We start from the raw sequence: 16,659 nt of genomic DNA on the forward strand, positions 1-16,659 counted from the left end.
AAAAAAAAGATACAGTTCTTTCCTAAGAAAGTTACTGTTATTTATTGAATGTCTTCTCTATGTGGGCACTTTAGTGTATTATCTTGTTTAATCTAAACACCCACATAAATTGGATACTATTGTTTTGCATATGAAGTAATTGATGCAGAGAGGCTAAATAATGTGTTCAAGGTTATGTTTAGCAAGTTTAACAGCAAGGTTTTAAACCCAGGCACTACGTACGATTGATGGCCTATGCTCTTCATCATTACACTACATAACATTCCAAACAATCAAGTGAAACTTTATGCTTCTCTCCCTCAAATTATCCTATTTTTTTTTTATTTTTTGGCAGTTGATTAAGCTAATTTCATAATACAGCTAATACAAAATGTGTTATTTTTAATGAGACATTTTGAGAAGTGCTTATAACAGTATATTGAAGTTGTCGGTGTATTCTTAGTCAAAGTTGTGTCTGTTCAACTATTATTTAACTTATTTTATTTATTTATTTAATTTTTTTTTTGGTGATGAAGTGTCGCTCTGTAGCCCAGGCTGGAGTGCAATGGCACCATCTCAGCTGACTACAACTTCCGCCTCCTGGGTTCCAGCAATTCTTCTGCCTCAGCCTCCCAAGTAACTGGGATTACACGTGCACGCCACCACACCCAGCTAATTTTTTTGTATTTTAGTAGAGATGGGTTTCATCGTGTTACCTAAGGCTGGTTTAAAACTCCTGAACTCAGGCAATCCACCCACCTCGGCCTCCCAAAATGCTAGGATTACAGGTATGAGCCACCGCACCTGGCCTATTTAACATTATTTTGAAGATGCTTGTTACTCAAATTATGGCTAGTCTCATCTTGGTTTTGAATGTATTTTAAATTTTTTCATGTATCTATGACTCTATTATAGTATGTTTGTATTTGAAACCACTAAATAATTATTAGATGGGTAATTAGTTTTTGCATATGAAAATATGCAGAAAATGCTCAGTAATCAGAGAGCACATTATAAGGAAATGAGACACAGTTAAGGCAGGAAGAGAGGGACACACATGGAATTGGAAATGTTAAAAAGACAGGAAAAACTACAGTTGTTGAAATGAATACATAGAAATTATTTCACAGTGTACAACCAATTCTGTCTAGTATTTCAGAAGATACTTATTTAATAAACGTTGGTCAATTCCACCATACATGCTTGGGACTTAGATTTTTTTTTTTTCCTTGAGACGGAGTTTCACTCTTGTTGCCCAGGCTAGAGTGCAATGCTGTGATCTTGGCTCACTGCAACCTCTGCCTCCAGGGTTCAAGCGATTCTCTTGCCTTGGCCTCCCAAGTAGCTGAGATTACAGGCATGTGCCACCATGCCCGGCTAATTTTCTATTTTTTTTAATAGAGACGGGGTTTCTCCACATCGATCAGGCTGGTCTCAAACTCCTGACCTTAGGTGATCCACCCGCTTAGGCCTCCCAAAGTGCTGGGATTACAGGTGTGAGCCACTGCACCCGACCGGGACTTAGATTTTACAGACGAAAAGCTTCCTCTGAGTTTCTCAGTTAAAGCCAGGTCAGTTAACAGGTTTTGCTTTGTTCATCAGGCAAATAAGTAATGTAAAATTTTAAAAACCCTAAGGTGAAAAGGATTACTTTTGAGAGGAGAGGAGCAAGGTAGGTAGGTAGGTAGATACGGGATAGAGGTTGGCATTCAGAAGTGCAGAGCTAGCAGAACTTCAGAATGAAAACTGATGAACAAGAAATAATGTGTAAAGAGAATCTTGTTGCTACTGCACTAAAGAATTAATATTTTCCTAAACGATGCAACCTTATATTTCTCTTGTCCTATGCCTTCTACATTAATATATTTTTTAAATTTTTTATTTTTGTGGGTACATAGTAGGTATATATATTTATGTGGTACATGAGATGTTACACCAGTATTTTTGAAAAGTATAAAAATGTGGTCAGGCGTGGTGGCTCATACCTGTAATCCCAACACTTTGGGAAACCAAGGCAGGTGAATCACCTGAGGTCAGGAGTTCGAGACCAGCTTGGTCAAACTACTAAAAACACAAATACAAAAAACCTGCACTCCCACCTGGGCAACAGAACGAGACTCTGAATCAAAACACAACAACACAAAACAAAAACCGGACAACTATGAAATATATATAGTAACCTGGAAAATATGTTAAACAAAAAGGCAGGATCTAAAATGTATGTGTATTACAACTATACAAAAATAAAAGAGAAAAGACTGGAAAGAAACATTCAAAATATTAACAATGGTTGTATATGGGTGTAGCCACTATTGGAGATTATTTTTTCCTTTCTACTTAATGTCATTTTCCTCCTTTTCCAAATTAACAAGCAGATTATTGATTACACAAATAATACATGAATATATTCTCATTTTAAAGATTCAAACAATACAAAACTATAGGAATCGTAAGTGACCTTTTTGGCAGGCGCGGTGGCTCACGCCTGTAATCCCAGCACTTTGCGAGGCCGAGGCAGGCGGATCATGAGGTCAGGAGATTGAGACCATCCTGGCTAACACAGTGAAACCCCATCTCTACTAAAATACAAAAAAGCCGGGCGTGGTGGCAGGCGCCTGTAGTCCCGGCTACTAGGGAGGCTGAGGCAGGAGAATGGCGTGAACCCAGGAGGCAGAGCTTGCAGTAAGCCACTGCACTCCAGCCCCGGCAACAGAGCGAGACTCCATCTCAAACAAACAAAAAAGTAACCTTTCCACAGTCACCCCACACTACCCACTTTTTTTCTTCTTTTTTGAGATGGAATGTCTTTCTGTTGCCCACGTTGGAGTGCAATGGCGCGATCTCAGCTTACTGCAACATCCACTTCCCAGGTTCAAGACTACAGGCACATGCCACCACACCTGGCTAAATTTTTTGTATTTTTAGTAGAGATGGGGTTTCTTTATGTAGGCCAGGCTGGTCTCAAACTGCTGACCTCATGATCCGCCTGCCTCGGCCTTCCAAAGTGTTGGAATTACAGGCGTGAGCCACTGCGCCCAGCGATCCGCTTATTTCTTTGCTAAGTTTGCAGTTTTTAGTAATTTTATTTTATTATTTTATTATTCTTGGTGAGACAGAGTCTCGCTCTGTCGCCCAGGCTGGAGTGCAGTGGCGTGATCTTGGCTCACTGCTACCTCCGCTTCCCAGGTTCAAGAAATTCTTCTGCCTCAGCCTCCCGAATAGCTGGGACTACAGGCATGCGCCACCATGCCCAGCTAATTTTTGTCTTTTTAGTAGAGACAGGGTTTCACCATATTGGCCAAGCTGGTCTTGAACTCCTGACCTCATGATCCGCCTGCCTTGGCCTCCCCACGTGCTATTGAGAGGTGACAATGTGCTACAGCCCTCACTCTCAGGGCCTCCTCAGCCTCGGCGTCCACTCTGGCGGCACTTGAGGAGCCCTTCAGCCCTCCACGGCACCGTAGGAGGCCCCTCTGGGCTGGCTGAGGCCCGAGCTGCTTCCCTCTGCCTGCCGGGAGGTGTGGAGGGAGAGGCGCGGGCGGGAACCAGTGCTGCGCCTGGCGCTCGCAGGCCAGTGAGAGTTCCCTGGCGCGGGCGCCTGTGCGGGCTCAGCGGACCCCGCACACAGAGTGGCCAACCTGCGCCGCCAGGCCAGGGCAGTGCGGGGCTTAGCACCCAGGCCAGCAGCTGTGGAGGTTGCACGGGGTCCCCCAGCAGTGCCGGCCTGCCAGCGCCACACTCAAATTCTCACAGGGCCTTAGCTGCTTCCCCGCAGGGCAGGGCTTGGGACCTGCAGCCTGCCATGTCTAAGCTCCCCTACTGTGGTGGGCTCCCCTTGCGGTCGCAGCCTTCCCGACGGGTGCCGCCCCCTGTTCCCTGTGATGGTGACCCATCCCATCCACAGCCCAAGGGACAGTGCAGGTACAGCTCTGGGACTGGCGGGCAGCTCCGCCTGCAAGCCCTGGTGGCCCAGGACCCACTGGGTGAAGCCCAGCTTGGGTTCCCTGAACCCCGGATGGGGACTTTGGAGAACTTTTTGTAATCTCAAGCGGAAGGATTGTATGTGGCACCAGTGCCAGCACTCTTAACTAACATAGTGGGGAAGCTTGGAAGAACTTTTTCTGTCCTAGCCACTGCCTGTGTCGTAACTCCCTAAGGAAAATTGTAAAATACACCAATTCACGCAACTCCCCTGTGTCTAGCCTCAAGGGTTTTCGTGAAATATACCAATTGGTAACTCTGTATCCTAGCTAACCTAGTAGAAAGACTTGGAGGACTAGCACTCTGTGACTCTGACTAGCTCAAGGATTGTAAATGCACCAGTCAGCACTCTGTGTCTAGCTCAGGGTTTGTAAATAACACCAATCAGTACTCTGTGTCTGGCTCAAGGTTTGTAAATACACCAATTGGTACTCTGTATCTAGCTAACTCTGTATCTAGCTAACTAGCACTCTGTGACTCTGTCTAGCTCAAGGATTATAAACGGACCAATCAGCACTCTGTCAAGATGGACCAATCAGCTCTCTGTAAAATGGACTAATCGAGTCTCTGTAAAATAGACCAATCAGCAGGATGTTGGTGGAGTCAGATAAGGGAATAAAAGCAGGCTCAGGGGCAACCTCCTTGGGTCTCCTTCCACACTGTGGAAGCTTTGTTCTTTCACTCTTTGCAATAAATCTTGCTGCTGCTCACTCTTTGGGTCCATGCTGCCTTTATGAGCTGTAACACTCACAGTGGAGGTCTGCAGCTTCACTCCTGAAGCCAAGGAGACCAGGAACCCACTGGGAAGAAGGAACAACTCCAGATGCGCTGCCTTTAAGAGCTTTAACACTCACCACGAAGGTCTGCAGCTTCACTCCTGACAGCGAGACCACAAACCCACCAGAAGGAAGAAGCTCCAGACACATCTGAACGTCTGAAGGAACAAACTCCGGACACACCATTTTTTAGAACTGTAACACTCACCGCAAGGGTGCGATCTCAGCTTATTGCGGCTTCATTATTGAAGTCAGTGAGACCAAGAACCCACCAATTTCAGACACACTAGGATTACAGGTGTGAGCCACTGCGCCCAGCTATTTTATTTATTTTGAGATGGTGTCTTGCTCTGTCACCCAGGCTGGAGTGCAATGGCACAATCTCTGCTCACTGCAACCTCCACCTCCTGGGTTCAAGCGATTCTTGTGCCTCAGTCTCCCAAATAGGTGGGATTACAGGCGCACACCACCACATCCAGCTAGTTTTTTCTATTTTTAGTAGAGACCGGGTTTCTCCATGTTGGCCAGGATGTCTCGAACTCCTGACCTCAAGTGATCCACCCACCTTGGCCTCTCAAACTGCTGGGATTACTGGCGGGAGCCACCGCGCCTGGTCAGTTTTTTGTAATTTTAAAACGTGTTTTTGTTAAAATTTTTATGTTTTTGTTTTGTTTTGTTTTTGTTTTTTAAGACAGGTTCTCACTCTGTAGTCTAGGCTGGAGTGCATTGGCAAAATCTTGGATTATAGCAACTTCCGCCTCCCAGACTCAAGTGATCCTCCCATCTCAGTCTCCCAAGTAGCAGGGATCACAGGTGTGCGCCACTACCCCCAGCTAGTTTTTGTATTTTTGGTACAGATCAGGTTTCTCCATGTTGCCCAGACTGGTCTCAAACTCCTGGGATCAAGCAATCCACCTGCTTTGGCCTCCCAAAGTGCTGGGACTACAGGCATGCGTCACTGTGCCCTGCCATAATGAAACATTTTAAAGGAGAAAAAACTCACCATCACCAAACTTTCTAATTATTATTATATGGCCATGAGCAAAAGTTCTGTTTTTGAATTTTATATTTTAATTTCTTTCTTCAAACTTCAACAGATAAAAGTATTTTTATTTTGGTTAAACACCTAGCATTTGCAGACTAAATGTCTGACATTTGATGTAACAGTAGTTATTTTTCTTGAGGTTCATGCAGAAGCCAAAATTGATCTTGTTTGCCAACTTTAACTTCACTCAATTTTTTTGTCTGAAGAACAAAATATATAAATTAACGCTTCCAAAATAGAGCGATTTACTTAAACACTTTTCCTTTTATTGCAATAGCATTACTGATTCCTAGTTGGCAGTATTCCTACTTTTGGGTCAAAAGGTTATAGTAAACTAAACTAAGACCCAGGTAACAATCTGAAATGTAAGGAGCTGTAAAGATATTTGAGGATGATGTATGAACAAATTCACTTTCTCTCTTTTTCTTTTTGAGACGGAGTCTCTGTCACCCAGGCTGGAGTATAGTGGTGCAATCTCAGCTCACTGCAATCTCTGCCTCCTGGGTTCAAGTGATTCTTTTGCTTCAGCCTCCCAAGTAGCTGGGATTACAGGCACATGCCACCACACCTGGCTAATTTTTGTATTTTTAGTAGAGATGGGGTTTCACCGTGTTGGCCAGACCGGCATGGAACTCTGAACCTCAGGGGATCCACCCACCTTGGCCTCCCAAAGTGCTGGGATTACAGGCGTGAGCCACCGCACCTGGCCACTTTCCCTTGTAAAGATACAAGTGAAAATTAGAGACTTCGTTTTGTTTGTGAAAAATGAATGTATCCAATTCAATACAATCTTCTAATAGAAGCTAATGGCCTTCAGTAGGCAGAAACTACAGCTATAAAGAAAATTTCCTATGGCTTTCAGTTTAGTGCTTCATCAACAAATCAAAGCAAATAACCCAAAACTGATGATCCTAGAGTACGGCCTGATAAAATTTATTGACTAAGAAAATTCTTGAGATGTGCTATATTTTAACTTTTTAAACTTTAGAAATTGTTTAATCTTTTTGTTTGGAAATAATTTAAAACTTACACAACAGTCGCAAGAATAGTACAAAGAATATACCATATACTTTCACCCAGATTTACCTATTCACCTATTGATACCACTTTACTTTTTGCTTTTATTATCTCTCTCTTTCTACACACACACACACATACACACACACACCTTTTTTTGAACCATTACACAGTAGAATCATGGTCCTTTATTCTTACACTTCTTAGATTATTTCCTAAGAATATGGTTATTCTCTTATAAAACCACAGTATTGTTATCAGTTTCAGCACATTTAACATTGAAACATTTTTCTCGAATCATCATGTCCTTTATCACATTCTTCTCATCCAGTAAAAGACAGGCATTGCCTAGTTGTCCAGTCTTTTTAGCTTCCTTTGACCTAGACCTTTCCCACAGTCTGTTTTATACGACATTCACATTTTTGAAAAATATGATCCCCCTTTTTGTAATAGAACATTCCTAATTTGGGGTTTGTGTGATGTTACCTCATGATTAAATTCAGGTTATGCATTCTTGACTGGAATATAGTACTATATTAGTTACATGTCCTCTAGGTATCATGGATTGCCATGTGTCCTTCTTTAATAATGTTAATTTTTACTATCTGGTCAAGGTGTCCATTTTCCCATTATATAATTACTAATTTTTCCCTTGAGATATGTGGGAGGCATGCAAATATCCTGGCTTCTCATTGAAACTGCCCCTAGATTTAGGATCCTTTGATGATTCTTGCCTGATCCAATCCTTAACACAATGGTTGCAGAATGATAAGCTGCCAACTCCAGCAATCCTACATTTACCAGTTGGCACTTGATATTCTACTCATGATTCATTTTCCTTCCAGTGGTTCACAATTCATTAATGTACTTAATTGTTTAGCACTCAAATTGACCCACATTTAGCTAGTGGGAGTTCCTTCCAGCTGGCTCCTGTGTCCTTATGACAAGTCTCCATGATATTTTTAGGTACTTCTTTCCTTCCTTTTTTGGCTTTGTTTTATTTTTGAGACAGGGCCTCACTCTCTTGCCCAGGCTGGAGTACAGTGGCCTGATCACAGCTCACTGCAGCCTTGACTTCCCAAGTTCAAGTGATCCTCTCACCTCAGCCTCCCAAGTAGCTGGAACTACAGGCGTATGCCACACCTGGCTACTTTTTAATTTTTTTTGAGATAAGGTCTATGTTGCCCAGGCTGGTTGTGAACTTCTGGGATCAAGCAGTCCTCTTGCCTTGGCTTCCCAAAGTGCTGGGATTACAGGCTAGGCTCTTTCCTTACTTTCTTACAAAAATTATTAAAACATTACAAGATGTCCCAGGCTTATCTTGTATCTATCCTGCTCCAGTCTTGGAATAAATCATTTTTCTAAGAAGCCTTGGTTCCTTAATTTTACTTTTTGAGACAGTGTTTCACTCTTGTTGCCCAGGCTGGAGTGCAATGGCGTGATCTCGGCTCACTGCAACCTCCGCCTCCCAGGTTCAAGCAATTCTCCTGTCTCAGCTTCCCGGGTAGCTGGGATTACAGGTGCATGCCACCACACCCAGCTAATTTTTGTATTTTTACTAGAGTCTGGGTTTTATCATATTGGTCAGGCTGGTCTTGAATACCTGACTTCGTGATTCGCCTGCCTTGGCTTCCCAAAGTGCTGGGATTACAGGCGTGAGCCACTGCGCCCAGCCACCTTAGTTCCTTTTTAGTGGGGAATGGTATTAGAGACTAAGATCTGGGCATTATGAATAGTCACTGCTATTGGGGTACTGTTGCTTGTTATCCTTTTCAATGAATAGAGATTCAATAAATACATGCATTTGCATGTGTATATAAATACATTTATACATATATCTATATTTACACATGTACACAGCCACATATACATTCATGTAACACACACACACGCATATTTTTAAAATTATAAGTCATACTGATACTTTGAATTGCAATCTATTTGCATGGGTTTCTCTTCTGTCTTCCCCATTTGATAATTGTGTGTCCCTCTTTCTTCAGTAAGAACCCTGACTCCCAAGTACATCAACTCATTTTCTTTTTTTTGAGACGGAGTCTCACTCCGCTGCCAGACTGGAGTGCAATGGTGCAATCTCAGCTCACTGCAACCTCCACCTCCTGGGTTCAAGCTGAGGTCTCCTGCCTCAGCCTCCCGAGTAGCTGGGACTACCGGTGCGCACCAACACGCCCAGCTAATTTTTGTATTTTTAGTAGAGATGGGGTTTCACCATGTTGGCCAGGATGGTCTTGAACTCTTTACCTCATGATCTGCCCATCTTGGTCTCCCAAAGTGCTGGGATTACAGGTATGAGCCACCACGCCCAGCCTCAACTCATTTTTTTTTTTTTTTTTTTTGAGACGGAGTCTTGCTCTGTCGGCCCAGGCTGGGGTGCAGTGGCGCGATCTCGGCTCACTGCAAGTTCCGCTTCCCGGGTTCACACCATTCTCCTGCCTCAGCCTCCCGAGTAGCTGGGACAACAGGTACCCACCATCACGCCCGGCTAATTTTTTTGTATTTGTAGTAGAGACGGGGTTTCACTGTGTTAGCCAGGATGGTCTCGATCTCCTGACCTCGTGATCCACCTGCCTTGGCCTCCCAAAGTGCTGGGATTACAGGCGTGACCCACCGCGCCCGGCCAACTCATTTTCTTAATCCTATAGTACATCTACAATGGTTTCAGAATTGGTTTGCCCATACTACTAAAAGACAAATCTTCTCAAAAGAGTTCAGTATTTGCAGTTCTCCCCATCCTTTATATCACATCTTGCACAAGAGTGCATATAGTTAAATACTGTGCTTAAAAATCACTTGGATGAGTTCTTTTTCTCTTAAGCATTTTCTTTTCTTTTTTTCTTATCTTTCAATAACTTTGGTATCAGGGTAGTTATTGTAGTAATATGAAATACAATTGGGGCCGGGCGTGATGGCTCACACCTGTAATCCCAGCACTTTGGGAGGCTGAGGTGGGCGGATCATCTGAGGTCGGGAATTCAAGACCAGCCTGGCCAACATGGAGAAACCCTATCTCTACTAAAAATACAACAATTAGCCAGGCATGGTGGCGGGCACCTGTAATCCTGGCTACTTGGGAGGCTGAGACAGGAGAATCACTTGAATCCGGGAGGCGGACGTTACAGTGAGCCGAGATCGTGCCACTGCACTCTAGCCTGGGTGATAAGAGCAAGACTCTGTCTCAAAAAAATAAATAAATAAAATTAAAATAATATTGGGTTCATTTATTTCAGTTTGCTTATACTGTCAGGAATTTTTATCCTTTCCGTTTGTAGGTACTTAATTTTTTTTGCTTATGTAGAATAGTGACACGATACCAATAGTAAAAACTATATACAAAAAGCTACACTCAGGCCGGGCGTGGTGGCTCACATCTGTTATCCCAGCACTTTGGGAGGCCAAGGCAGGCGGATCACCTGAGCTCGGGAGTTCGAGACCAGCCTTACCAACATGGAGAAACCCCGTCTCTACTAAAAATACAAAATTAGCCAGGCGTGGTGGCACATGCCTGATCCCAGCTACTAGGGAGGCTGAGGCAGGAGAATCGCTTGAACCTGGGAGGCGGAGGTTGTGGTGAGCTGAGATTGCACCATTGCACTCCAGCCTGGGCAACAAGAGCAAAACTCCGTCTCTAAAAAACAAAACAAAACAAAAACAAAAAAAGCTACACTCAGAGAACAGTCACTCTTTTCCATATTCTTTCTGTCTCATTCCTTGGATCCCTTATAAATAACCAAGTTCATTATTTTCTAATTTATTCTTTGTTTCTTTTTGTAAAGATAAGTCAATAATAGATATGCTTTTTTATTTTCCTTCCAGTCCTATACAACAGAGCCTACTATATATACTTTTTTGCATCTAATATTACTGGTGAAAATCACTCTGTGTTAGTTCATAGAGATCTTATTTTTTTCTTATAGCTGTATAGTTGATACTCCATTACATGTATGTACCATAGTATATTTCAACTAATCTCCTATTCTTGGACATTTACTTCCTAATATTGTGCAGTTACAAATAACACTGCAATAAATAACTCAATGTCTATGTATATTCATACTATTGAAGATGCATCTTCCAGATAAATTCCAAGAAACGTGAAAACAAGGTGAAAGAGTAAGCACACATGTAGTTGTCTTAACCAAATTTCCCTCCATACAGGTTGGAAAGTACTGTATCTTATTTTATTTTGAGACAGAGTCTCGCTGTGTCACCTAGGTTAGAGGGTAGTGGCACAGTCGCTACAGCCTCAACTTCGCAGGCTCAAGCAATTCTCCAACCGCAGCCTCCCAAACAGCTGAACTACACATGTGCACCACCACATCTGGCTAATTTATTTATTGTTTTGGTAGAGATGGGATCTCACTATGTTGCCCAGGCCGGTCTTCAATTCCTGGGCTCAAGTGATCCTCCTCCTCTGGCCTCCTAAAGTGATGAATTACAGGTATGAACCACCGTGCCTGGCCAGTACTATATTTTACCAAAGTTATTTAGTAATATATTGGTGCCTTGGAAGTCCTAGTGAATCTCTTTCGGATTTCAGGTGTTTGCCAGATGTAATCTTACGATGCTGGAACTCTACCTCTTACTCCTACCAACCTTGAACTTTTTTTTTTTTTTTTTTTTTTAGATTCATTCTTGTTGCCCAGGCTGGAGTGCAATGGCTCAATCTTGGCTCACTGCAACCTCCACCTCCCAGGTTGAAGCAATTCTCCTGTCTTAGCCTCCTGAGTAGCAAGGATTACACGCATGTGCCACCACGCCTGGCTAATTTTTTGTATTTTTAGTAGAGATGGGATTTCACCACACTGGCTAGGCTGGTCTCAAACTTCCGACCTCAGGTGATCTGCCCACCTCGGCCTCCCAAAGTGCTGGGATTACAGGCATGAGCCATCACGCCCGGCCTCAACCTTGAATGCTTTTTATGTTTGTTTGTTTTTTTTTTCTATTTTGCAAATCTTTGGAGAAAGGAAATACAAAGAAAAGTTAGTTACTTTACTTACTGAGTGGTGTTGTGTCAGGAGGTGGAAAATTCTCGGTAAAGTTGACATTACATAAATCTGTGCTACAACAGCAGAAACGGTATGTTCCATTCTGAATTGAGGGAGGAGTGGTAGTTACTACACATTCTTCATAGTGACACTCTTGGGGATCTCCAATGTGAGACCAACATCCTATAAATCAATATGAATACAAAAAAGTTAGGAGACAATATGATAAAGAAAACTAAAAGAAAAACAACAAACTAAGCAGTAATTTCAATAAATGTGAGAGTACGTGTAAACTATGAAGCAGTTTTGCAAATCAACGGGAAACACATTTTTAAGAAACAGAAAAATGGTGAAGGATACAAAAGACATTTCATGGGGGGAAAAAGGAAAATGTTTAACTGTATGATTAATCTAAGATAGATTTATTTATTTATTTATTTATTTACTTATTTATTTATTTATTTATTGAGACAGAGTTTCGCTCTTGTTGCCCAGGCTAGAGTGTAATATCGCGATCTCAGCTCACTGCAATCTCCACCTCCTGGGTTCAAGCGATTCTCCTACCTTGGCCTCCCAAGTAGCTGGGATTACAGGCATGCACCACCGCCACATCTGGCTAATTTTGTATTTTTAGTAGAGATGGGGTTTCTCCACGTTGGTCAGGCCGGTCTCAAACTCCTGACCTCAGGTGATCTGCCCACCTCGGCCTCCCAAAGTGCTGGGATTACAGGAGTAAGCCACCATGCCCAGCTAATCGAAGAATTATTAAAGCAAGAGTAAGGTTTCATTTTTGTCTATACAAAGTATATTGTTCTAGGTTTAAAAAATAATATGGCTGGGCACCGTGGCTCACGCCTAGAATCCCAGCACTTTGGGAAGCCAGAGCAGGAGGATCACTTGAGCCCAGGAATTTGAGACCAGCCTGGGCAACACAGCCATACCACATCTCTACAAACAAAAATTAGCTGGGCATGGCGGTGCCTGCCTGTGGTCCTACTGACTTGGGAGGATTGCTTGAGCCTAGGAGGTCGAGCCATGAATGTGCCACTGCACTCTATCCTGAGCGACAGAGTGACATTCTGTCTCAAAAATAAATAAATAAATAGATAGATAAATAAATAAATAATATATATCAGAAAAATGATTCAGTAACACAGACACCTTCATACAGTGTTGGAGGAAATATAAATGAACAGTACAGTACTTTTAGAAAGCCACATGGGGCCGGGTGCGGTGGCTCAAACCTGTAATCCCAGCACTTTGGGAGGCCGAGACGGGCGGATCACGAGGTCAGGAGATCGAGACCATCCTGGCTAACACGGTGAAACCCCGTCTCTACTAAAAAAAAAAAAATACAAAAAACTAGCCGGGCGTGGTGGCGGGTACCTGTAGTCCCAGCTACTTGGAAGGCTGAGGCAGGAGAATGGCGTGAACCCGGGAGGCGGAGCTTGGAGTGAGCCAAGATCCTGCCACTGCACTCCAGCCTGGGCCAAAAAGCGAGACTCCGCCTCAAAAAAAAAAAGAAAGCCACATGGAAATTTTTATACAGAATCTTTAAAATATTGCTATATCTTATAACCTAATAATTCTACATCAAGGGATCTATTTCAAGGAAAAAATCACATACAATCAATTATGTTCAAAGTTGTTCACTGAACAACCGTGTTTCACTCTGCATTACAGTGAAAACATGAAAATAACATAATGTTTACCAATAGAATAATCTGTAAGTAAACTATGATACATGTATACAATGATATGTTGTGCAAAAGTTAAAAAGGTTTTCAGAGATTCTTTAAAGATATGGAAAAAATGCTTATAATTAGGGTGGAGAAAACTGGATATGAAATTATTTATACAGTATGTTCCCAATTTTTTAAAAGTACACGCATATAAAACATAAAGGCATGTGGAAAATGCACCTGAAGAAGATAAACTAATACAGTAAAAGTATTTTAAAGAGTATATTACTGTAGACTTTTGTTTTCTTTATAGTTCTCTATATATTCCAAAATTCATAGAATGGGCATGTATAACATTATAAGAAAGATGTTTTAAAATAATCTAAAATAAACAGCGTTTTATAAATTTGGGGCTTGGAGAGAGAGAGAGAGAGAGAGACACACACACACACACTTTTTTTTTCTTTAAGATGGAGTCTCGCTGTGTTGCCCAGGCTAGAGTGCACTGGTGCCATCTCAGCTCACTACAGCCTCCGCCTTCCAGGTTCAGTGATTCTCCTGCCTCAGCCTACTGAATAGCTGGGACCACAGGCACACACCACCATACCCAATTAAGTTTTGTATTTTTAGTAGAGACGGGGTTTCACCATGTTATTAACCAGGTTGGTCTCGAACTCCTGGCCTCAAGGGATCCGCCCACCTTGGCCCCCCAAAGTGCTGGAATTACAGGCATGAGCCACCACACCCGGCTTTATATATACACTTTTAAATTCACTGTTTTTCTGAACAGGATTTTAATGTACTCCCATGTCCTTTTTAGATAAATATCAATTGTATAAAACACAGTCATTTCAGGTAAGGAAAGTATCACTTGCCTTGTTTTACAAGATTTATGTCCCCTTTTGATTTCTCCCAAAGGCCATAGCAGGTGCTACCTTTTGAGCATAATATTGTCCCATTTTCATGAGAGATTCTACTCTCACCTATCCCAAGGTCTTGCTGATATGGATCTTTAAATGCACATAGCCGTTCTTGATTCTGCGAAGCTAAAATAAAGGAAATAAAGGAATGACAAATTATTTAATGTTTTCAAAATATTATTATATAAAATCATTGTCTTATCTGAATGACTTTATAAATTGGCCTACTAAATTATTTGAATTGAAATATTTAAATAAATTTGTAATTTTACATTCAATGATGTTCTTCTGTTCATGAATTCATCTGTAAACTCCAAACAAGAAGGAAATTGTAAAACTCATTTCCCAAAAGCAATCCCCTCATACTCAAATTATTCTCACCACTCTTCTATTAAATAATTTTGGTGTCCAAATAAAGAAATATCATCAAAGAAAATGTCCATGTTCAAAATTATCAAGTCTTCAAAACAAACAAACCTAGAAGGCTGAATAATTTTGGAAATTGCATAGTACTTACTTTTATCATATTTTATAGTAGTTATACAAAGTTATATACATCATTAGGTATGGTAAACTAATGATACAAAGAGTAACTATGAATGGGTACATGGTTTCTTTTTAGGGTATATATATGTTCTAAAATTAGACTGTGGTAATCGTTGCACAAGTCTGTACATTTGCAAAAAAAACTGAATTGTTCACTTAAATTGAGTGAACTTCAGGTATAAATTATACTTAAATAAAGCTGTTCTTAAAAACTAGAGTTTCACTCTTATTGCCCAGGCTGGAGTGCAATGGCACAATCTTGCCTCACCACAACCTCCGCCTCCTTGTTCAAGTGATTCTCCTGCCTCAGCCTCCTGAGTAGCTGGCATTACGGGCATGTGCCACCATGGCTGGCTAATTTTGTATTTTTAGTAGAGATGGGATTTCTCCATGTTGGTCAGGCTGGTCCTGAACTCTCAGCCTCTCAGATGATTAACCCAACTAGGACTCTAAAAGTGCTGGGATTACAGGCGTGAGCCACCGCACACGACCAAAAAAATTACTTTCCATTACTCAAATTATCAATATAATAACCAGAAGACGAAATGCTCAATAGACTTATCCTAAAATGACAACCTAATGTACTTTTAATGCCAGTGTTTCTCTATGCATGTAATCCAATTTAACTAATTTTTGTAGAACATTTGCCACATAATTTATCAGCTAATAAATATTTACCAACATTGCTGAGAATACTAAAGTAAAAGGTTATCGAAAGCAACATCTGATCTTTATTTCATTTCTTACAGTAGGCTTTTATAATGTGTTTGACTAGCCAAAATAATAGTCTAATACACTTGGCCAATATATTCCTTGGGGGCTTCTGACTTGTTTCTTTATTTTCAATGTGTACCTACTTAGTATGGCTTAATTCATATGCACCTTAGCACTGAGGCAAATTTATTTAAATAATGTGTCTGAACAAAACTAAGAACTAAATTCTGGAGATGAAATTAACTAACAGTAATAAGAAAACTTAAAGTATTTGTAGATGCTGGTCTTCTATCAATAGCTTAAATATTCTAGACATGATTCACAGGATTACAACACTGAAAAGAACTTTAGTGTCAGCCGATCAATCTGTCCATTTTATAAATGATTACATAGTGAAAAGCTTCACTCACACCCTTGTTCCCATTTGTCTATTCCAATGTTCCTTCCTTCCACCCCAGGAAACCACTGTTCTTGGTTACTCGGGCATCCTTTCAAACTTTACCATTATATATTTTCTAAATACATAATATTTACATATTTATAAATGAAGAGATTGGGTTAAGTAAAGACAATGCATAAAAATAGAACCTCTTAAAGGAGTTTTGAACATAAAACTGGTAATACAACTGAAAAATCCAATGTTGGTCAGGTGCAGTGGCTCACACCTGTAATCCCAGGCACTTTGTGAGGCCAATGCAGGCAGATCACCTGAGGTCAGGATTCGAGACCAGCCTGGTTAACATGGTGAAACCCTGTTTCTACTAAAAATACAAAAAATTAGCCGAGCTTGGTGGCGTATGCCTGTAATCCCAGCTATTCAGGAGGCTGAGGCAAGAAAATCACATTAGCCCGGGAGGTGGAGGTTGCAGTGAGCTGAGATTACGCCATTGCATTCCAGATTGGGAAATAAGAGCAAACCTCCGTCTCAAAAAAATATATATATGGTTAAAAAAAAAAAAAAAAAAAAGAAGAAGAAGTATGGGGTGGTTTATCCCG

General features: G+C 41.4%; 1 protein-coding gene across 2 annotated transcripts in view; it reads right to left on the reverse strand.

Moving 5' to 3' along the window:
* Positions 1 to 16,659, reverse strand: part of BMPR2 (bone morphogenetic protein receptor type 2) — a 209,008-nt gene that overhangs the window by 79,416 nt on the left and 112,933 nt on the right. For both annotated transcript variants that reach the window (XM_017884382.1, XM_017884383.1), the window contains exons 2-3: positions 14,359 to 14,529; positions 11,814 to 11,984 (exon numbers count right to left, since the gene is read on the reverse strand). In XM_017884382.1, coding sequence (XP_017739871.1) covers positions 11,814 to 11,984; positions 14,359 to 14,529 — 342 coding nt within the window. The remainder of the gene's footprint in view (positions 1 to 11,813; positions 11,985 to 14,358; positions 14,530 to 16,659) is intronic.

This window comes from Rhinopithecus bieti, unplaced genomic scaffold (genome assembly GCF_001698545.2).
Source record: "Rhinopithecus bieti isolate Rb0 unplaced genomic scaffold, ASM169854v2 scaffold_14229, whole genome shotgun sequence".
Classification (NCBI taxonomy): Eukaryota; Metazoa; Chordata; class Mammalia; order Primates; family Cercopithecidae; genus Rhinopithecus; species Rhinopithecus bieti.